This window comes from Numenius arquata, chromosome 7, assembly GCF_964106895.1.
Source record: "Numenius arquata chromosome 7, bNumArq3.hap1.1, whole genome shotgun sequence".
In the NCBI taxonomy this organism is placed as follows: domain Eukaryota; kingdom Metazoa; phylum Chordata; class Aves; order Charadriiformes; family Scolopacidae; genus Numenius; species Numenius arquata.
The window spans coordinates 50,525,095-50,548,328 of record NC_133582.1 but is presented as its reverse complement, the minus strand read 5'-3'; the positions used below and the strand labels follow the sequence as shown (position 1 = coordinate 50,548,328).

General features: G+C 37.7%; 1 protein-coding gene across 3 annotated transcripts in view; it reads right to left on the bottom strand.

Moving 5' to 3' along the window:
• Positions 1 to 23,234, bottom strand: part of TBC1D5 (TBC1 domain family member 5) — a 187,496-nt gene that overhangs the window by 25,477 nt on the left and 138,785 nt on the right. For all 3 annotated transcript variants that reach the window (XM_074150326.1, XM_074150323.1, XM_074150324.1), the window contains one exon: positions 17,787 to 17,950. In XM_074150326.1, the coding sequence (XP_074006427.1) occupies positions 17,787 to 17,950 (164 nt within the window). The remainder of the gene's footprint in view (positions 1 to 17,786; positions 17,951 to 23,234) is intronic.

The window sequence follows — 23,234 nt, the reverse complement described above, 5'->3', positions numbered from 1 at the left end:
CCTTTTACCTTCTAAAGAGTCTAATAAAAGTCTGCCTACATTGATCCAAGAAGGGTTAACAATTCATATTTCTTTTACAGTTTGGCTACCTGGTTTTGCTTGTGCAAATACAGTACCACAGCAATGGCTGAAAAAACTCACCAAATGAGAAACATTCTCATTTCTAGCAGAGTAATTTCCACAGCAATTCCTTTGAAACCTCAGAAAAATTATTTTTTTTTAATTTCAAGGCATGTATTTCATAAGACCTAATACCATACCTCAAGGATGCATTACTGCCACATATTTTGGCATATTTATTTGTGTAACACATCATGGTCTACCTGTATAAAAAAACTGCCCAGCCAACTGCTATTCTACCGACACCTTGGTAGAATAGGCAAAAACTATTTTCAGCTCACAATAAAGCAGTTACTCTAAATTATTAAGTTACGTGTAATAAATAGACATCAAGTCTAGTTTAAAATATGATTTAAAAAAAAAAAATATTGATTTTAAGGCCAAGGAGAAGCATTATTATATAGCCACATGCCCTGTATAAGCAATGGGAACTGCCTCAGCTAAGAATTTCTCTTTGAAGTTTCTTTGCCAGTTTACAAATGCATCCAGTCTTGACTTTGAAGACCATTCTGCAGAGAAAGTTCACCACTTCTTTATTAAAATTCCTTCAAAGCTTAGTCACATACAGTATTAAGCAGTTTTTTGTTTGTTTAAGTATGCAATTGAATTCAAGGAGATTAAGGTGAAGTAACTTTTTAGCCTCCTGTTTTTCTCAGGAGTTTTGCAGTTCTTTGATACTCATGTTTGATGGAGATTGCTGAACATTACAGTAGGAATTGCATTTCAAATGAAAAAAATCCAAAACTGATCAGCAATAATAAAGAAAGTGAATCAATCATGATTTAAAGGTACAAGTGATCTTAATCTCCATGAGAAACTGAAAGGAAACTTTGCACTAATATAGCGTATATCCAAAAGCAACTGATAAATAAAAAGAAATTTAACTGTAGCATTTTGCAAGATCTGCCAATATCACACTTTCCCTACACACTTTTTCCTCACATTTACAATCTACAGACATTAAACATTTTTTATTTGCCATTTCCTTAAATAAATATACCCTTACCTTACTTTACACAATCTTATACTTTGACTGCTTAAGCCTTAAAGGGATTGATTTTATATTGTCAATTTTTACTTGCTGAAAGGCTAACCTCTTTCACAGTCTGCACCTCTGTCACAGCCTATACAAGCCTATTTACATTCTTATTTCTATTCAAGCAATGTCCCTGCAGAAGACCTTTTCCTAGTACGTACAGCCAGTGACTGCAAGAAATATCCTACCATAAATTTTAAATTGCCAGTGCACTGCAATTGCAGCTGTAAGATAGGGAAAGGTGACAATATTTGAGTATTTTACTATAAAAGTAACATAATCAAATTCTAAAATCATTAGCCAGTACTTGAAACTCAGTTTATCTTCTACAAGTGAATAAACAAATTTAACTTCTGCTAATAAATATTTCCATGTTTCCAAGATGTTTTTTTTTCTTACTCATGGATCAGAACTGCAGTAAATTGATTTTAAAATGCTTTTGGACAGCTCTATTCACTTGGGCAGATTCTGAAACTAACCTTTTCAATCGTACAACAGTACCTCTTCATTCGGCGAGACCTGTGCTGAGTAAACTACATTCACCGTTCCTTCATCTCGTTAGGGTCCAGCAAGGGGAGCAGAAACGTTCAGCAGACACAGCACTCACAAAGGGGGATGCTGTGGCCAGGAACTCACAGACAGTGCAAGAGGTTTCCTGCCAAGTGGGAACTCTTGCACCAGGCTGAGTGAACGCACTTGGAGTTCCTGACTTATCTGGCACCCCCAGGAAGGGCACCAAGGAGCGCTGCCAGTGGGATGTGCAAATAAGCAAGACAGTTCACTTGGCACTTGACACACGAGAGATCCACATGTGCTGTTTTCATACGACGACAACACCCAAATGGTGATGACTTGCTATGAAACGTAACCAAACCCTGCCCCTGCTGTCACCAGCGGTGCTGTGGCAACCTCTGTGCAGACGGACCCTTGAGGGTGACCTCCCTAGAGGGAGGTTTGCTCTGTTGTAATTGCCACAGCAGCAGGTGAAGTGCTGCAAGAAGAGGCAAGTGTGTTTTATTGCATTAGGGATGACAAACTGGTGGTTGACAGGATCTTTCAAGGTGTAGAAGCTTATACAACAGACAGGGAAGGGGTAACCAAGGCAAGACATAGCGGGAAGAAGGACACGGTGGAAAATTGAAGTTGTGGATGCCCTCCATCCCTGGAAGTGTTCAAGACCAGGCTGGATGGGGCTTTGACCAACCTGGTCTAGTGGGAGGTGTCCCTGCCCATGGCAGGGGGATTGGAACTAGATGATCTTTAAGGTCCCTCCCAACCTAAACCATTCTATGATTCTATGGAAGCTTGTGGCTTCTGGCAGCAGGAGGGCTGCCCAAGGGTGCAGGGCCCAGGTGGCAGAGGGGAAGAACAAGCTCCCTCAGAGGAAGAATTCAGGTTGGACACCATATCAGAGCACAACCAAGAGAAAGTGATGAGTGACAGTGAGTGGTTGGTGACTCTCCTCCAGCAAGACTCATTGACTAGGGAGGTTTCTTGCTTGCATGGAGCCTCAATTTGTGGCACTGCTGAAAAACTGTTTGGGGTCACGTAATGTTCTGACTTTATTCCTGCTTATTTATGCATATACCAATGACATAGTGATGTGACACAATTTCAGTTCAAAAGTGACTGTAAGGCTCCTAAGCAAGGATGAAGGGGACAGGAATTCCAGTGGTGTTTCTCCTTAATCCAATGGCAAAAGGGGAAAGCCTGGATAGCAGCAGACCACATATGGCTATGTATTTGGTGGTGCTAGCCGGGCTTCAACTATTTTGCTTGTGGCACCCAATTTGATGAGGAAAGACCACTTAGAGAATAGGTCCACATGGCAAAGAGAGAGAAGAACAACTTTGCAAACAGACTTGCTAATCTAGTGGGGAGGACTTTGTCACTGAACAGGGACCTAACCCAGAAATACATGAGGAAGCAGCACACAAGGACAAGGTATGCAGAAGGTCCACTTGGCTGAGTAAGGAGCTTCTAACTGAACTAAAATGGGAAAAGCACATATGGAGATGGAAATGATGGAAATGGAGAGCACATATGTGGGAACAATGACTGGAAACAAAGGACAAGCACACAATCATTGTTTGGGTACAGGAACAAAACTAGGAAGGACAAAACCCATCTGGAGCTAAAATAAATGGGGGCCATTAAAGGGTAACAAGAAGGAATTTTACAAGTATGAGCAGCAAAAGGAGGTTCAAAGAAAATGTAGGTCTATTGCTTACTAGGGGGACATAAGACAATGACAGATGACACAGAAAAGGCTGCAGCACACAACACCATTTTTGCCTCTTGTTTTTCAGGCCAAGTCTGCTCCCAGACCTCTGCTGGTATAGTCTGGGAAGGAGAGGGATGGCTAAGAGGGGGGCGGTGGTGGTGGGGCAATAGGTTGGTGAATACCTGAAGAAGTAGTATGTGTTCAAATACAATGGGGCCACATGGGATACATCCATGGGTGCTGAAAGAGATGATGATGTGATTATACCACCACTGGCTATCATCCATAAAAAACTACTGCTATTACAGGACATCCTTGATGACTTAGAAATGTTAATTTTACAGCCATATGTAAAATCAGAAAAGTGAGAATGAGGATCTAAGAAATTATATGATGGTTAGCCTCACCTTAGTCCTTGGAAAAATCGTAGAGCATGTCCTCTTGGAATCAATTTCCAACATGTAAAGGACAAGACAATAATCAAGAAAAGTCAACAAAGATTTATCAAGAGCAAATCATGCCTTACCAATCTGGTTGCCCATTATGATGAAATGACTGTCCATGCAGATGAAGGGAGAGGAGTGAACACAATGTATTTTTACTTTTGTTATGCTTTTGACACTTATTTTCAAAAGCATTATCATTTATAGTAAGAGATAGAAAGGACTGAATGAAAGGATTGTACGTGGCCTGAAAACTGGTCAGACTGCAAGCTCAAAGAGTAGAGTCAATGGCTTGATGTCCAGTTGGGTGGCTGGAAATGAGCACGATAACTAGTGGACTGCTATGAAGATGTTGTTCAGTATCTTCATCAACAGCCCATATGAGGAGAGAGAATGTACACTCAGTAGGTTTTCAGATGATGCAAAATTGGGAGATGTGGCTGCTGTGCTGACTGGTAGAACTTCAATTCAGAAACACCATGAGACACTGCAAGCCCAGGCAAAAGAAACCTTTTGAAGGTTTCTGTTTTAGAAACTTCAATAAGTGCAAAATTCTGCACCTGGGGAGAAAAAAACTCAATGCACCGGTACAGGCAAGGAAGGAACTTGCTATTTTTCAGGCCTGCTGAAAATGATCTGGAGGCTACAATGGCTGCTAAGTTGAATATGAACTAACAAAGTGCTCTCATCATGAATAGTTTAAACAGTGCACTGGGCTACATATAAGAGGAATGTGGTCACCAGATCCAGGAAAGTCATTACCTGCCTCTACTCAGTGCTTGTGGGCCCTCATCTTGAATACCATTTTGGAGTCCATTTCAAGAAGGATGTTGAGAAACTGGAGAGGGTCCAGTGCAGGGCTACTGTGATGGTTACAGGTCTAGAGGACAGGCTGAAGGAGCTTCTTTATTTTGGTGATGAGGAAGCTAAGGGGAATCTGCTGGGAGCCTGCAACTATGTGGAGCTACGAAGATGATGTAATCAAACTCTTCTCAGCAGTGGCATATAATATAGAATGGATCATGGCCAAAAAATTGTCCCTCAGAAGGTTCAAACTGGCCATTAGGAAAATATTCTTCATTAGAAGAGCAGTGCAGCACTGGAAGTGGTTACTCATAGAAGTTTCTATTCAAAGTCACTGACCTGATCCAATATTAGCTGCTTCAAGTAGCAGTTTCAGTAGGGGTCACTTCTAACCAACATTTCTAAGACTAATCTTTTCACAGTACATTTTTTAAATTGTTCTGCAAATTATGAATGTTTTAATGTTTTGTAAAGGTAAGCAGCAAAATCACAAAGCTCCTCAGAAAAAACCCAACATTTTCTTTCAGTATTCTAAAGTAATATTCTTTAGCAGTAATGGATAAAACAACTGATTTATGGCCAGCATTGTGCAGATGCTCTCGATTCTTGTCCAGAGAGTATTCTCTGTGCTTTTCTCTAAGTGCCAATTTTTGTGTTTCACTGTACAGAGACACTGAGTACCCTGGATACCATTTTGATTTTGTGTACCAATAGCAGAGCTGATTTGATCGCTCTTATACATGAACACAGAGTTATAAATTCTTTGAACAGACCAAATGTAAGTCAAGAGAAAAACATTATGGTTTATGCTTCCTTGAGAGACTGACCTTTCAGCCGATCTGACACACACAGTAAAAGAAACATGTGAACAGTGATTCAAACTCATTCAGCTGCTGATCTCAAAGGTTAACCAGTTGACCACAAAATAAAAATCAATCATTTAAATAACTAACGAAAATAAAAAAATCTATGTCAACTACCAAAGAACATGTCCTATAAAGCCTATAAGCTCAACATTTTCTAATATTGGGAACTGCATTATAAGGAAGAAAAACAAATCAAGCAGCAAATCAAACAAAGGAATCACTGCATTAGACAAGGGAGACCAAGATGTGCACATTTAATGATGCAATCTTGCAGAAAACCAACTCACTAATACTTCCTGAAAATTTAGCCCAAGCATCCTCGTAAAACTTTTCCATGACTTCAACATTTCAGATGATGTAGAGCCTTACAGATGATAAGTAACATCTTGAATTGAATATGAGAATGAAAAGGAAGCAGATTATTTGTGATGCAACATTGACTTACATTTCACTACCAATGTAAAGCAGGCTAGTATTTGTGTTTCCAGTCAAAGCAAGACTCTATTTGAGTACCTCCATTTACACATCTCCAACTCGTTTCCTTGTTGTGGCAATTCTGAATTTGCAAAAAAACTTGACTTACATTTATGTTTCTCATATTTATCTTTCTTCTTATCCACATCCCGAACTTTGCTTACATTGTTACATTGCCTTTTCTCTTTTGCCATGAAAGCTAATTCCTTTATGATTAATTATTTGCCATTTCTTTGCTATTTTTTTCCCATTCTATACAGTTTTGGTGCTCTCCATTTGCCCAAAGTTCACTCTTCCCTTTTTATCACCTTTCCTTTCATCTATCTTCTCACCTTTACAAAGACAGCCATTGAAATAAATTTTTTATATCCTTCCTTCTCTCCTGAGCTCACAATGAGATCAGCAATGCCTCTACCATACCCCGTTTTTCATCAAATTTTACTGTTTCAGAAAAACAGCTGTGACTAACTGAAAGTGGTCAGCATCTTCAAGAACACATTACAGAAAGTTTTACAGTTTTGACATTGTAATTCTATCCTTTTACAGCTCATCACTTTACAAGCTGCAATAAGGTTTGCGGACATGGGTAAGGGCACTGGAATTTAGCATCCTACACAAGCCAAGGTCTAATGAAATAAAGTTTTCGCAGAAGCCACTCTTTCTCAACCTTGTTTTTATCAGTTTAAACAAGTTTTCTCCCAAATACATGACATGTAGCTTAACACAGAAGTATAAGGGCTGGCAAACAGGGAATATGAATGTACAAAATCAGGCCTGTACCACCTTTCTTTCATACTAACATTTAGTTTTCAGTCTTATTGTTCAGGAAATGAAAGAAAAATTGTATTTTTGTCTGTTTTACTCATGTAGAAACTCAAGGAAGAGTAAACTCTGTTGCCAAAGGCTTACAACAATGTATGTCCAAGCACTTCATTGATGAACACTCAGAACAGCAAAACCCCATTCATCTTAAAGCTGAGTCCTTCTGGATATGAATTAACTTGGCAGCACTACCAAGAGTTAAGCGCAGCAGAAAAGAAACTACCTTCAAAGAGAAGAGTATTTAAAGGTATTTAAGGTGTTTTAGCAATAATGCTGCAATTAAAACCATAACACAAAAAAGTGACAGAAGTGCATTGGAGGCACAGCCCAGTCTTCCTGGTATCGTGTCTGATGCTGGTCAATGATGGGTTGGGTAAAGTGTAAGGAAAAAAGTATGTCATGATCTAAACATGTAATGGTGTTGCCCAGAGTACTCCCCCAGGTTACACAGATTTGTAGATCAGGGATTTCTTGAATTAGAGGTGGGTTTTTTTTGTAGTTAATAGCCCTTGGACTTTTCCTGTTTTAATTTGCCTGGTCACAATTTCAATTCTTTCAGTATTCCCAGTAAGAGCACTAAGGAAACATCCTCTGAGCTCTTGGCAAATTGGCAGGGTAAATTAGAAAATAATTCTGATGAGGTATCGAAACATTTAGAGGAAAATAATGGGAAAAATGCGATTGATGCAGGGAAATCCTGAAGCCAGGGACTTGCTAAGGCTCTTACCAGTACTTAAGTGCTTATTCATAAAATATACACATAGAGTACATCTTTCGGATATTGTTGGCATTTTACATGTCAAACAAGATTCAGATGTATGGCATAAATTGCCTTCACATTTAATTTTATGCAAATTTCCCCAGAGTAAAAAGCCATGGTTACTGTTTCCATTTTGTGAGAATTCATTTAGTTTTCATTTTTTAATCTGTCAATTAAATACAAGACTTAACCTTTTAATCTTGAACCCCTGACAGTTGAATGTTGCCTGACACCCCCGTAATTTTTTTATGATCTATGCCAGCCACAGAATAGTCTACAGCACATGCTGACATTTAAATCATAAACCACTGTTTTTGAATGATGAATTACATACAGTGGGATTTAAAAGAAAATTTTAATTTATTAAATTTACTAATTTGACTTACCTAATTGTATCACTCACGGGCCCTCATCAAGACCAAGACCTCGCTCTGCTGGGTGCCGTACAAACATAAAGAAAAAAACCCACTTCTCTAAAGGACTTAAGAGTGTAAGCCAAGAGAAAACAGATGGCTGCAGACACACATATGGGGAGGACATAGAAACAATATGGCTATATTAGTCAGTCTTATAGACCATGGCTTCAGCATGTTAGCAACCAAACTGTTGTCAATGGAAAGGTGGAATTTTTAGGAGAGTTTTCATAAGGCGTTTGGTTTGCAGATGTTTAAAGGAAGTTTCTTCTATAGGGAAGGGGCTATAAAATAGTTAGATGCATATTCACCAAGCATACCAGAGTCAGGGAGGGAATATATATTGTCACCTTTACACTGAGAATTTTGCTACTTGTGAAGTGTTTGAACAAATTTGAATTATTTCAGATATGAATACACTACCCTGGGAGGACACAAAGAAGTTTAGGTACTGCCTTCGGGTATTAATTCCTGCAAAAGTAGAGGTTATGTACTGATTTCCTGTGCTTAAACATTACCTGCCAATATTTCTGTGTCCCTGTGCTAGCTGATGTATCTCCATGCTTAATATATTTCCAAATACACCTTACTTGTGGTTTGTGGTCTTCACATTTTCACAATTGCCATTTTTTAAATTATTTTGAATATCCTTTCATCAACGTTAAACATTTTAAGCAAAGTATCTTCAGATAAACCCTACAAATATATTTTATTCCTTTGGGCTGCATGCACAGTAAACTTGAGTGATATTTTTATTTTACACCATTTTAACTCAGACTGCTATTGTAGTCCAGGATAATATAAAGTAGCTTAAGTAGGAATGTTTGTCTTCTATTTAAACTCTCTCTTAATTTCACTGTGTAGTGCTAGTAGGCATAGTTGCTCAGAGTAGAAAATAGGATGTCATACTTGCTGATAGTTACGTACTTATTTCAATGCTTTCCTAGATCAGAACCCTTAAAGCACAAACAGGTTCTCTGTCAGATTAATAAAGGAAATGGTGGTGCAGTGATCCACCTTAAAGAAGGATAAGGGGAATACAAAACCTATGGAAACATACTTGTCTTTTTCTCCCTTTTCTCCTCTGCCTTATTATTACTTTGGCCTGTTGGTTTCCAACACAGAAATTCTATTCTCTGGTAGTACTGTATGTCTCAAAATACTTCAGGGGACATCAGAGTAAGCACAAATGAATTAGGTAAAATGTAATCCTAGAAGTCTAAGTTCAAAATGCAGTGCTGTCAAAGTTAAAACATTTCAGGGCACAATGTATCCTCTTCTGCTCAAGGAAATAAATTCAGAAGAATAAATACCTATTTTAAAACCTGAAACAGAACTGGCACTGCATAATCTTAGTAAGCATATGCCCATGACAACCCTCTGAAAGGGGTGGGGGAATGGGACTGAGAAAAATAAGAAAACAAAATGAAGGATGAAAAAAAGGTCAACAAAATATCCGTTGTGACTCCTAGGAGCCAAGCTAAATCAGGTTATGTACCAACGCTGAAAAAAAAAAAATAAATTTGGTTTGGAGGGCTCTGATTGAAAACAAGTATCAAAAACAAGAACGGAATTTTATAATATAGATAAAAATGTTCAACCAGGATGAGACCAAGATGAATTTGCCAATAAATTAAAATGCTAGAAGGCATTCACCTGCAAAGCACATATTTTTGGGCGTTAGTACAATCCTGACTTCCTCTGTGTGCTTTCAGTAACAACACAGAAAGGGGTGGCATCACAGATGCCTTCCCATGCTATGCACATGTAAACAGAACCAACAGATTATTGGTAAAGGATTAAATGAATAAATAAAAATTTCAGCCTCTGTGTACTTAACACCCCCACCTCCCAAAACAGTGAACAAAACCCAACAAAACTGAAAGGGTTGTAACTCTGATTCAGAATAGCCAATGACCCAGGAACTCTCTCTTCCAACATTCAAATTTCTGACACTCTAAATTTAGCATTGTTCAAGGAGACCCACACTTTCTAAATGCAAGAAAAAATGTTCTTCTCATTCTTCTTAAATTTGAAGATGGGTCAAATATATATATATGTGTGTATTTTAATACATTATGTATCTGTAGCTTTTCTGAAACATAAGAAATAAGAATTCATGGTCAGCTACTGCTCCTCTTCTTCCAAACTAGAATAACTCTCTATTCCTCCTCCTTGCCCTCTAGTTTTATAAGGACAGCAAGGGAAAAAAAAAATTATTTATAATCAATATTTCTTTATAATCTCTAAAAAGATGAGTGACTTTGAGGCAAAATATCTTTTTCATTGTGTTGATGTATAATTATCTATTTATTTGATTTATTGTCTCTTAAAACAAAACTAAAAATATTTATGTACAGTGACATTTGGAAGAAAGTGAAAGATGGAGTCTCAGAGGATCTCCCTAGCCTGCTGACAGATCCATTTCATTTCAATTAAAATCCTGAAAATAGTTAAAACTCTGGCTCACAGCTTCTAAACACCAGGTCCTGCTGTTGAATTTCCATCTTAAACAGTTCAAAGTCAGTTTGCCAATGTCATGCTGTTGGAATCTGCTTAGTTTGCCACATCCCACCTTGCCTGGAGACGTTAGTGGCAAAGGACCACGGGCTTGGATGTTTTCCAAAGCAGCTCCCACTGTCAAACCTATTACTGGAACAGCTTCCAGGTGCACCAGTCTCACTTTCACAGAGCTCGAAACCAGCAACTGTGCTATTGGAGCAAGAGCAGGACTTGTTTTTATCTAACCTGGGTGCATTTTCCTCTTAAAAATACACCACTCCTATGATCAGACAATCTTTCCTTAGCAGGAATATGGAGAAGGATAAACATGAATACCAGAGAAAGCTCTTGCTTAGAGACAAATAAAGCAGACACAAGACAAGGGGGACGTAGCTACCTGCTGCCTGCACAAGTCCATCTGATGGCACTGCCGTGCAGGACTGCCGAAAGACAGTTTAAAACCATAACCTATGAAAAGTTGGAAGATCTATGGAATCCAAAACATTTTGCATAGTTGATTGTGGATGAGTAGGCACTGAACAACTGAGAAAATCGGTAGTATTTCACTTGGTAAGGGAATAGATAAGAACAGAAAGAGCTGTGGGGTAATGGAAATTATCCCTTTGAACCGAAATGGTGATAAAAGATTTCTCTCAGTGCTTCTGTTGACGTTGTTGACTTAATCACATTGGAATATTTCTTCATAAATGATAAAACTGAGATATTATTTTGGATGGTATGACTGTAAGTATTTTGGAAATAGCTATAAATAAACACATAGGCGAATGAGAATCCCATTTCCTCCATTATGTTTCAGTATCGCTTTCTGCCTCTCTGGTAACCACATTGCTGGCCTTTAGGACTGCGTAAGTGTCCACTACAGCAAATGTAAGAGAAATGTGAACAGAGGAAAAACCCCCACCACTTTGATTTTAGAGGTCTCCGAAACAATGCAGTAAGTATTCCTGAATGCATATGGATACACATATGGAATGATTAATATATAGATATTCTGCAATGAATGAAGTTATTCTCCATGCTCCAATATTATATTACTAAAGTATTTGGTTAAATGTTATTGAAATGGTTGGTCAGGTGTGATGTATTTATGTAACTACGCTTCTTAATTTTGCTGCCTGAATAAACATTTTAATATACAGACAGTTCAACATGCACACAGTCCTTTATGAATGACTTTCAAAGTACATCCTTTTTTAAACTCAGTTAAGTTTTTTTTAAGCATCAGTTGCAAAAATGTTTCACTAACCCCTTCTCTATTCAGACCGATTGTATTTGACCTTTGATACGATTCCTAACATGCCTGAGGACACAGACCAGAGCAGCATCTTATTATTTAGGGTTTTAAGAACCTCTGATTACACTGTTCAGAGTTTAAGGAGGGTAAAACTTAAGTATAGTGATTATGCAGAAACTGTAAATATACAGTATTTATACTACATTACTAAAAGAAAAGAAACACAAGTTTTGTTGTTTTTATAGGGAATGATTTGATTTAACCAAACACAGACAAAAATAAGAATCAAGCTATTAAACACATACCTACAACTTACTTCAGTGGGAAAAAAATCTCCCAAACACAGAAATCCTTTCCGCTAAAAAAAAAAAACCAACTCAAACAATAGCCTGACTTAGAGAGATGTTTCTTATCCATGTGTATGTTTTTTTGAGAGTTCATTACAGGTCTCTCAGCTCTTCACAGAAACGGACAGTAATTTTGTGCTGTTATCTTAAAAGAGCAGGATGAAGGGATGAGTTTTCCACTGAAAAGATAAAAAAGGGCAGCTCAAACCACCAACATTGATCCTCAGATGTATCTTCCCTTGTCACTGGAATGCTGAAACATTAACTTCATGATTAATGTATGGAAAGAGGATGCACAGAGCAAGTCCTGTACCTGCTGCTGGTAACACGATTGCTGTGAAGGATCACGCTTCTTGGCTTCTAACTCACTTTGATTCTTTTGTAAACATCATTGCTGACAGTCTCATTCATTCATGATTTTGGCATTTTTTAAATTCTCTCTGACAGTTTTAAATGCCTGTCCAATAATTTTAAAAGTTCTTACTGCCTTCTTTCAAATTATATCATTCTAATTTGCTTCTGTGCTGAAGTTACTGGCAAGTATAATTCAGCTGCACGTATCTGAATCTCTTGTACCAGAGAAAGACAACAGTTTACACTGACATTTTTAAAATCTTCCAAATGGCCCCACAGATCTGTTCTGTATACATGTTTATTGCTCATAACATGACAGAAAAAGCACTGCAGAGCCACTTGGGTTTTTATTCATCTTTTTTTCTAAGCAATTAACTTCCTGTTTTTATCACTGTACAGTTTCTTTTCCCTGAAATGAATCACTCCAAAAAAGATAAAGAGCGATAGGATTCAAAGCTGCCACTCATGAATACAGCTGTTGTTTTACTAAATTATATGAAACTTGCAAGTATTTCTAATAAAAACTCTAAAAGGCAGCTTATTTTTCCTTGTACTGTTTTCAGCTCTTTCATTTGAGTCACAGCATGTTGCAGGAGCCTGAGGAAGGCAACTGAGAAAAGAATCACACTTCCAAAATATCTCAAGGTTTTTGTATGAACTCTGTTCATGTGACCTGGCAGCATCTCAGGTTTAATACTCTTTTCATCTACCCCTAAAATCAGACAAGCACTGAAGTACTAAGTAAATTGCATTTTTCAGGTGTCTGATTTGGCCTACCACATCAGAATAAGAAAGACAAATACCCTACAGTATTAACTGCAGTTAAAGGTTAAGGAACTGAAGTTCATTAAACCTAATGGCACTGAGAACAATCATCATGTCTTTAGCTTTAGGCCTAACAAATCCAAAATACCGATCAGACAATTGGCTGTTGTACACAGACGCTAACTTATTCTGGGCAAATTTTATGATGCTTAACTGAAAAAGGACATTTCATCATAGCATTTGTATTTCCAAATGAATGTTTGGCATTGCTAAGTATGGACTGACAAATAGTTTTCTTAAAAGCTTTTAAAGAAATCTTAAAAATAATAGTCAGGGAAATAACATGGGAATAAAAAAAAAAGCCTCCAAGATGTGTACCATGCATAAAAGACATGCTCTTCTTCAAAGGAATTTCTGAATGCATGATTTTGTGTAGTTGTCTAGTCTGTATTTTATTATCTCTTTGATTTTTGTATACCACTTCTACTTGAGCAAAACTGTCAAGCTTGTATGCTTAAAATCAACTTCCTAAATCAGTAGAGCAGGTACCTATTTAATTGAAAATAACGGCATTCATTAATTTTCTAACCTGTAGGGGTACTCATATCTAACTTCAAATCAGTCAGACTAGCTATGTAAATCACAGACAGTAACAGTTGTTTCTACCTGCTTGTGAGGACAATAGCATATGTTGTCAAATTTGATTTAATTAAAAATTCTGTGCAATCAAAACCAGCATGATGCATGACACTTTTGTTCCCGATTTTTCTCCTAAGAAATGACGATTCTTACTGGCCATGTTTGTAAATTATTTCAGTAGAGAAAATAAACTGCTCCAGATCTGCCTTAGAAATGTTTCCTTCTTGGGAATTCTTTAACTAACTTATCTTCCAAATAGATAATTTGATTTTTCTTAACTTGAAACCTTTTATGTAGAAATTTACTTATTAAAATACACAATTTATCGAAATCAAAACTTTATTTTCAGTCAAAACCATTTTTCTCCTGTGTTTTTTTAATGGAAGTTTTAAAAATGTTTATATTGTCTGACTCAAGTTCCCTCTCTGGCACATCTCTATGGCCGAAAGCAATTTACAGAATATTCTGCCAAAAATTGAGATCAGTCAACCATATTTTCCACAATCAACATCTAAGCAGCTTTGCTATTTGCCAAAAAGAAGGGTAGACTGTCCCTCACATTTGCAGAAGACGAAAATGAAACATAATGAGAAATAAATGGACCACAAATGCACTCAATTTCCCAACTCTGCTGAAAAGAAGAGGGCAGCAGGGAGGCTACGAGAGGAAATTTTCTAGGACTTTATTCCAGCAAGACTGACCCAGACAGAAGATAACAGGCACTACAGCGCATTATATGCTAAAAATTCCTGCCCTTGTTTATAGGAAAACAGCTCCAGAAACTGCAACATAAGTTACTACTTTCAGAAAGCCTCAAACTATGTAAAGGGGTAGGGAACCATCTCACTGCGGAGCACAAAACAGACCTTCAAACACATTTGGTGGGCCTCATGTTAACATATAGCTGAGTGTCACTCAGTGGTAACATGAGAAATATCAGGCTGCCATGGGTTTCCAAAATGATCTGATATTGTGCATTAATCCGTGAGGCTGTAGATTTACTTCCTTAACTAAATAAAAGAGGGGATATCTGTTTCTGACAACAGCAGTAAAAAAGTAATTTCATTGATCTTTGCATTTAAGAGGAAAAAAAAGACCCAGAAGACTAAATATAATGCAAATGTTACTACCTTAAGAAGTCCTTTATATGAGAAATGGACATATCCTATTCCTGGAAGCAATGAATCAAGTTAAGTACCGATTTTGATCACAACTCTAACAGAGAAAGTCCAACTTCTTGGATGGGCTTTAGGAAAGAAAGAATTTAGACAAGTTGCATTCCCGTTTAACCTGTCACAGAATCAAAGAATGGTTGAGGTTGGAAGGGATGTCTGAAGCTTGTCTTGTCCAACCCTCTGCTCAAGTCAGATAGCTTTTGAATATCTCCAAGGATGGAGACTCCACAACCTCCTTGGGCAACATGTGCCAATGCTCAGTCATCCCCACAGTAACAAAGTGTTTCCTGATGTTCACAGGGAACCTGTTGTGGTTCAGTTTGTGCCCATTGCCTCTGGTCCTGTCACTGGGAACCACTGAAAAGAGCCTGGCTCTGTCCTCTTGGCACCCTTCTTTCAGGTATTTATACACATTGACAAGATTTCCCTGAGCATTCTCTTCTCCAGGCTGAACAGCCCCAGCTCTCTCAGCCTTTCCTCATAGGAGGGGTGCCACAGTCCTTTCATCACCTTTGTAGCCCTTTGCTGGACTCTCTCCAGTATGTCCACGTCTGTCTCGTACCAGGGAGCCCAGAACTGGATACAGTACTCCAGGTGCGATCTGGGATGACGACATTCCTGTTCATCACATGATAATGTTACAGTAATGCCCTCTGGTCTGTGAAAATCACTTTTTAAATTCCATGTTGAAGGACATATTTTTGCTTTGGAAGGGCACTAATTATAAGTACAAAAATGAAGGGGAAATGGACTGTCTTTCATCTGCTACACCAAGAATGACTTGCTTTTAAAAGCATCTTCTTATAAAGTGATTGATGCACGGCCACGTTCCAACAAAGGTAATTTCCCCAATACTTAACAACATAATCTGTATAATCATTAGAGACAAATACATAAATGCAGACCAGTTCAGTTTTATAAATAAAACAAAGATGTGAACCCATTATGTTTTCAGATCATCTTTTGCCTCCAGAAAACAGCTGTAAACGAAGCAACTATGAGACCAGACTTCAGGGTTTTCTTCTCTACATAGAAAACCAGGTACCATAAAATTTACAGGAAAACAAAACCCAAACATCATCCTGAGCAACAGAGAACAGATTTAAACAAACATTTTCCTCTTGGAGCTGCTACTAATTCCTTTTCATTCTAATAAAGCACAGTCAAAAACGGAACATAAGGAAATACATTTTCGTAGCCTAAAACCCTTTCTAGCTGTTTAATCATAAAATGGTACAATATAAAGTATATATCACAGTTCAAAGAATTCTTTTGAAAATTTATGTTCTGCTTAGTTTATCTTGATTACCAATCTACGGAAAATTACATAAGGACTACAAATCTGTTCCGATGGGTACATCTTTGTGCAAAATCCTTGAAAAAACCATCAATAAAATACCAGAAATTTGAGAAATTATTTACCTGAAAAACATATTAATCATTAATTATTCTAACTGAGTATGAATATTATAATGTAAAAGTCTGCTATGTCTCCAATTAGAGAACTAAGGAGGAATTATTCTTAAACACTACTAGTGCAAAACCCCCAAGTTCTGGCCTGGAAAATACTGCAAATGAAAGCTGGATTTAGACTTTATTAAACTACAGAAAAAGAAAAGGTCAGTATCGGTATATTTATTTTTCTTCAACTCATGAGGACAAGCAGGGAGATATTAAGTTGTTGCTTTTGCTTTAAATTCAATTCAATGTGTCTTAAATGGACACAAACCAAAATTATAGCTTCTTGTTGACTAACCACAAAACACAGCCTTTCTTTAGGCAACTTTAAAGCATGTGGAATTAAATCCTCTCTTTCAGTGAACAAAAACTGAATGAAGTTGTGCATTGCATTAGAACATTTTAAATACCAAATTTAAAATATGATGTGACTTGATAAAGCTTTTGCTTCTTAAAGACAAAAACGCTGAGATATTCTGATTAAACTTCTGCATACTTTTTACCTCTGAACATCTGAAGAATGCTGTAATATAGAAATACTGCTATTACAATTCCTACTTACTGAAATCAATAGGAAGTTATTTAAGCATAGATTTGTGAAAATGGAATGGAGAAACCCCCTATGCCTTCCTGTTAGAAAAAATACAACTTTTTCCATTTAATACATGTCTGGTTACTAATCAGCAGAAAGACAATGGGAAACGTGTATATAAAATAAACAAGAATCCCCTTGCTCCATGGCATATGAGGTTTAGTGAAGCAGCGCTCCTAAAATACCTTTGCCGGGATGAGAATTTCTTTGGAACACACCCATGACAAGAGCTGATTTTCTTGGATGAAAACAATCTGTTTAAATAATAGTTTCTTGTGGCCAAGTGGAAGGTCAGGTCTGTGCAAGAAATAGAACTGTGACTGCAGACTACAGATGCTACAGACACTGGAAACCTCTGATGTATTAAGGAATTTCAGGGACAACAGATGGACATGTTTGGATCTGCTGAGCATTTGTGCTTCCCACTGAACTGTTTATTGACTTCAGGACTACACCAGAAGTCTAACAAAGCAAATAAATTTACAGGACTTCTCTCCTCTTTCTCAGAGGCAACAGGCACTTTCACAGTTTCACTTCAGGTAGGGTTATGGGATGGAAGCCATAATGGAGGTGTTACTCAACAGAAACAGTTGAAATAGCTTATTTCTGCATTTGCCATTAACGTGTGCTTAGGGAAACATTTCAAAGTGCAAGTGCTTAATGAATGGGAGAAATAATTGCCTCTAACAAGTAATGCAGTGTGACATTAAAGTAGCTTAAAAAGTTAAATAACTCACCGATTCTTTTCTGCTCATAGTTTTGCTTTGGGAACGGGAACGGGAGATTGTACTGAAAAAGGAATCCTTTTTTGATGCAGACAAAGGTGGAGATCCTGTAAATTCACGTCCTCCAGACAAGCTCTCTATGCTTGGAGATGAACTGATGTTTTTTGAACTTTGGCCTGTAAAGCAAGTATAAAGTAACAAAAGCATTAATCAACAGGCAGTTTATTTTCCCTGTAAATACTTCCTTGTCTTAATTGACATTCACTGAGATTCACAGATAGCTCAACACAGAATGAAATGTTGAAGTGTCAGCATGCACTGTGAGATTGAAGGACTATTTTGACATACATGGAACATAATTTTTGTATGAGGGAAAAATACAAAATCTTAGTGTATATATAGATATATACACACACACTATCTAGGGTGTATATATATGCTAAACAACATATATATACATGTAAATACCATCTCAGTATATATACCCTATTATATCCGTAGACTGAGGACCTTCTCTTCCCTGTGCAGCATAATGAGCAAAAGTACCATCTCATAATAAAGAAAATATCTGATGCCTTTAATACAGCAAAGGAAATCCTTGTTCTCTCAAGGAAATAAACTAAAAAACTTGGCAAAGAAAGCTAAGAACAAGAATGTCAGATTCCAAGAATGGGTTGGGCATTGAACATCTAGATGACAATATCTGGAGTTACAACAGGAAAAACTAAGTTAAGTTCAAGAAAGAATGTAATTTCTCATGTTTCAAATTTTAAGGCCATCTCCACCTAACAGACATTTCGATGAAGTCTACTCAGTAGTGATGTATTGTCATTCCATGCAGCTTTTCAAAGACTCTAGTGTTGTCCACTGCCATAGTGAAGAGATCTGGGTAGATGCCTGGGCTGTTTCACCATGACACTGTAGGGAGTTAGGCAGTCTTTGATAAGGACCATTTCTTCCAGTTGAGGCCCACGAAGTGTTTTGAAATATTTAACTTAAAATTTTATTTTGGTTAGCTCCAGAATAAAAAAACCCCAATTAATATGTCAGTTTTCATTAACTTTCATTAAGGAAATGTTGCATTAGGACAGATGCTAGTTTTAAAAACCCTTTCTATTATGTGTATGAGGAAGTCAATCCAGAGTGACCAATACAATTCTAGAATTTTCCACTCTGAAAAGAAGTAAAATAGCACTAAAGCTCTAGAATTCTTCCCTTTTCCTGTTTTGTCAGCTATCCTGCTGAGTCTGTTCATCTTCTCCCTTTTTGCTTTCTTTTGGTTTTGGTGTGCTTTTCATGCTACCATCTCTAGCATCAAGAAAGATGGCATATAGACTGCTTCCCACTTTCTCCTTCATTCTCTCCGTCCTGATTTTGCTCTTCTCTCCCACGACCCTCCTACATTTTATGTCCTGCTTCTCATACTCCTGTGAATCTTCCTCCGTCTGCCTCCTTTTCTTCAGATCCCTCCACATTGTCTTTTCTGCTTCTGTGACGTCCTTGTTCCAACTTTTCCCTTTACATGTTCTTCCCTTCCCACCAACTTCATTCAACTGCATTTTTCTGTTTCTTCCCAGCCCTTCTCTAGTCACTTATCACCTACCACTTTATCTGAACAGCTTCCTTAAAGTGCAGGAGATGGAGGCTGTAAGATCTCACTTAACTGTTGCCTTCACATTTTATAGAGAAATGGGATACGCATTAATTACATGAACATGAATCTCCAATTCTGTAAATAATTCTAGAAATAGAAAAGGAGAAAACACTGCATGGCAAACAGCAGAAATAATTCAGTCACAAGGAAGTTTTAGAAGATTTCTAATTTTAGGATAAAATCATGTCACTTGGCAACACCATTATCCTTACAGTTGCCTTTATGTAAGGAGGAGACTTTTCATGCATTTCATAGAGGCAATTTACAATGGAAGTGTGGTTTTACAGTAGGTAAAACTTAAAAATAGTTTTGGAACAGATGAAATTACATATTTTAGCATTAAAGCATTTATAAAAGAAATTCACACAGCTAAGCCAGAGCAGCAAATATAAATGCTAAACATAAAAAAATCTATTTGGTGGACAGAGTAAAGTACAATGAAAAAATATTTTATTTTGTATAAATGAAACTAAATGGGCTCTTTCCCATCTTAGTAATAAGATATCTTCCACATAGGATCAAGGTTAAAAAAACAAACAAAAATGTTAAACAAGGAACAATGTATGTCTTTCACATATTCCTGCACTGCACGGCCTGCACTTAACTGACTCCACCTCCAAACAAACAGATTAAGTAGTAAAATTTCATAGATAATACTGAGAGAGGGACATTTAAAATATATTTGAGGAACATGAGGAACCCGTGCCCATGAAATAATACAGCTTGGTAAAATGATGTAAAAAAGACTTATATTTTTTTTTCTATATTCTGTCTTTCAGCTCTAAAGAAAAAAAATTCCAAAATAGAACAGGAAATTGAAAAGACAGAGAACTATCCTTATGGCCACCACTTTGCTTACTAAACAGCCACACTTCAAAAGATGGATCACAGTTTAGAGGAATGGAATAGGCAACTACTTGCATAACCAAACAAGAGAAGGAATAAGTTTAGCTGGGATTTTGTGCACAGATCAACACAACTGTCCTAAAAGGGAACACCAAGAGCTTTGACTAATCTGGTTCTTAAGGACTATAAGACATAATGAAGATGAAAAATATAAGCAATACAAGATATAAAGAAACTAAGATAGAGATGCAGTAAACCAGAAGTGATAAAAATACTATTCCTGTATGTTTTATACTCAAGTAAGAAGAAAGTTTAGGAGGCACCTGATCCTTCTGCATGAATAAGCAAATCTGAGAAAATTATCATCAGGAAACACTAAATTTTTACTCTGACTCCAACTCTGTGAACAGCACTGTGACATGGATTATTTGGGGATGTAATTAAGAAATAAGCAAGACAGAATAGCACTTATGAATAATTACAATGTGTTGCATGTAACAAAGCAGAGTTCTTGGACTGTAATAGGCTCTTCCAATTTCCAGAGGAGTCATCATTTTTACAACTGTAAATAAGAAAGCTGAAAGACAAGTCACACCAATCATACATGTTTTCCCTGATGCAACAAAAAAGCCACCTATAATTTTTTCAACACAGAATTTCTTCTTCCCAACACAGATTTTTAGTGGGGCCTGCTGTGATAGGACAAGGGGTAATGGCTTTAAACTAAAAGAGGGTAGATTTAGACTAGATGCAATGAAGAAATTTTTTACAATGAGGGTGGTGAAACACTGGCACAGAGAGGCGGGAGATGCCCCATCCCTGGAAACATTCAAGGTCATGTTGGATGGGGCTCTGAGCAACCTGATCTAGTTGAAGATGTCCCTGCTCATTGCAGGGTGGGGTTGGACTAGATGACCTTTAGAGGTCCCTTCTAATCCAAACTGTTCTATGATTCTAAGTTTCGGGTTTGTTTGAGTGGCCAGTCCGGCCCAAACCACGACAACTGATTTCTGAGGCATTAACAGCCCTCACGTACCTCTGGAAATAACACTGTAGCACCAGTGCAGAGATTTCAGGCTCTCGGGAGGATTACACAAAATGCCATTTGCATCTTCCCTGTCGTGTGTCCCACTGATTCCGCATTTTTCTTAATTAGCAGCATGGCATTTCTCTTCACTCAATAGCTCAACAAGAAGGTAATTTGAAAGAGTTTCTAATTTTCTAATTCCTCAGGAAAAAAAAAAGCAAAAAAACTCCCCAACCAACCAGAACTCTTACCCTCCACATACAATCAAAATGTATAAAGTGATGCAATAAACTACAGTTAATAACCAACCAAACTCATCTCCTCCTTTAGCAGCTTAATCGGCAACCTGAGAACACCACTGAATCAAAACTTTCATTTTCCTCTGCTCTTTCTATCAATCTCAGATAAATACATTATGCCTCCTTAAAAGAAGATTAGAGAAATCTAATCTCTTGACTATCTAAGCGTATACCAGAAGGTCCTAAAGCCTATATGAAACAGGCTGAAGAAACCACAAGCACAGAAATCAAATAAATGCTTATGAGGCACACAGAACAAATAGCTAAGGATCCCTGACCTAAGCAGCACCCAGAACACATTACTGCGTAGGTTAAAAAATATAAAAATATATATGTGTGCACACTAAAATGCACAAATAGTTCACAGTACTGGTGCACAGGACTTCATGCATCCCCTTTTGAGGCAAAAAGGAGCAGCGTTACCTCCCTGTGCTGGCTTCTAACTGGCTCATGACTTGCCTGTTGCTAACGATACTGGGGCTGACCCCAGGGTGACAAATGCTCTGCCTCAAAACCATTTGGAAAACACATGGATGTGGCAGTGAGAAAAGGGACTGAACTGTTGGTATTGCTGACAGGGCAGAGGGTGGAGAAAAGAAAGAGGAGGAAAGTTTAATTGTAATGTGATCTATAATAGGGATTTATAATTAAGTAAAAGATGACGATGAGAGGAGTGGAGAATTATGGTGAAAGAAAAGCAAACTGCAGGTCTGACTAACTTTGATTTAAGTTATAGGGGAGATAATCATGAACTTTGGAGACCTCTACTAAAATATAGGAAAAGTCAGAGAAGACATGCACAAAAGGCATACAAAAATGATGGCTCACTCCTACAGAGGAAAAGAATAGCTTTCATAGTTATAAGGAGAGCAAGGACAGAGACACCAAGAAGAACAGAAGTAAGGCACGATCTATAATTCAAAACCATTCAGATCTGCTCATCTATTACTCCGTATTTGCCATAGTCAGGATGTAGAGTATTAAAATTTGCAAAAAGAATGATACGAGTTTTTTATAAAATTTTTAAACTTCAGATAAATTAGTTTCCCTTTTTCTTCTACACTGAAACTGGAACAAAGGCTTCCAGCACTTTTAAAATTTATTCAAACCATCTCATCACAGAAATCCCTATGCTTATTATTTTAGGCTGAGGCAGGTAAGCTCCTCTTTAGCCAAGCGCATTAAATCAGATGTTCAGCTCAAAATCACAGCATTATAGAAGGGTTAGAGTTGGAAGGGACCTTAAAGATCATCTAGTTCCAACCTCTGCCATGGGCAGGGACACCTCCCACTAGAGCAGGTTGCTCAAAGCCCCATCATCCTGGCCTTGAACACCTCCAGGGATGGGGCATCCACAGCTTCTCTGGGCAACCTGTTCCAGTGTCTCCTCACCCTCACAGTAAATACCTGCCTTAAATATGACAACAGGGAAGTAACGCAGCTAAAAGAGACGTTGATGGTCGAATTGCCCCACGTGATAAAGTGTGAAATGGACTACAGAGTGCAAGGCAAATACACATTTTTAACGAAGACGGACGCTGGCGTACAGTGAACATAGCTGAAGGGCCCCACACAGCACACTCAGGGAGCGATGAAGTCAAGCTGCTTTTTTTCTCTCTACACAACAGTGCCAC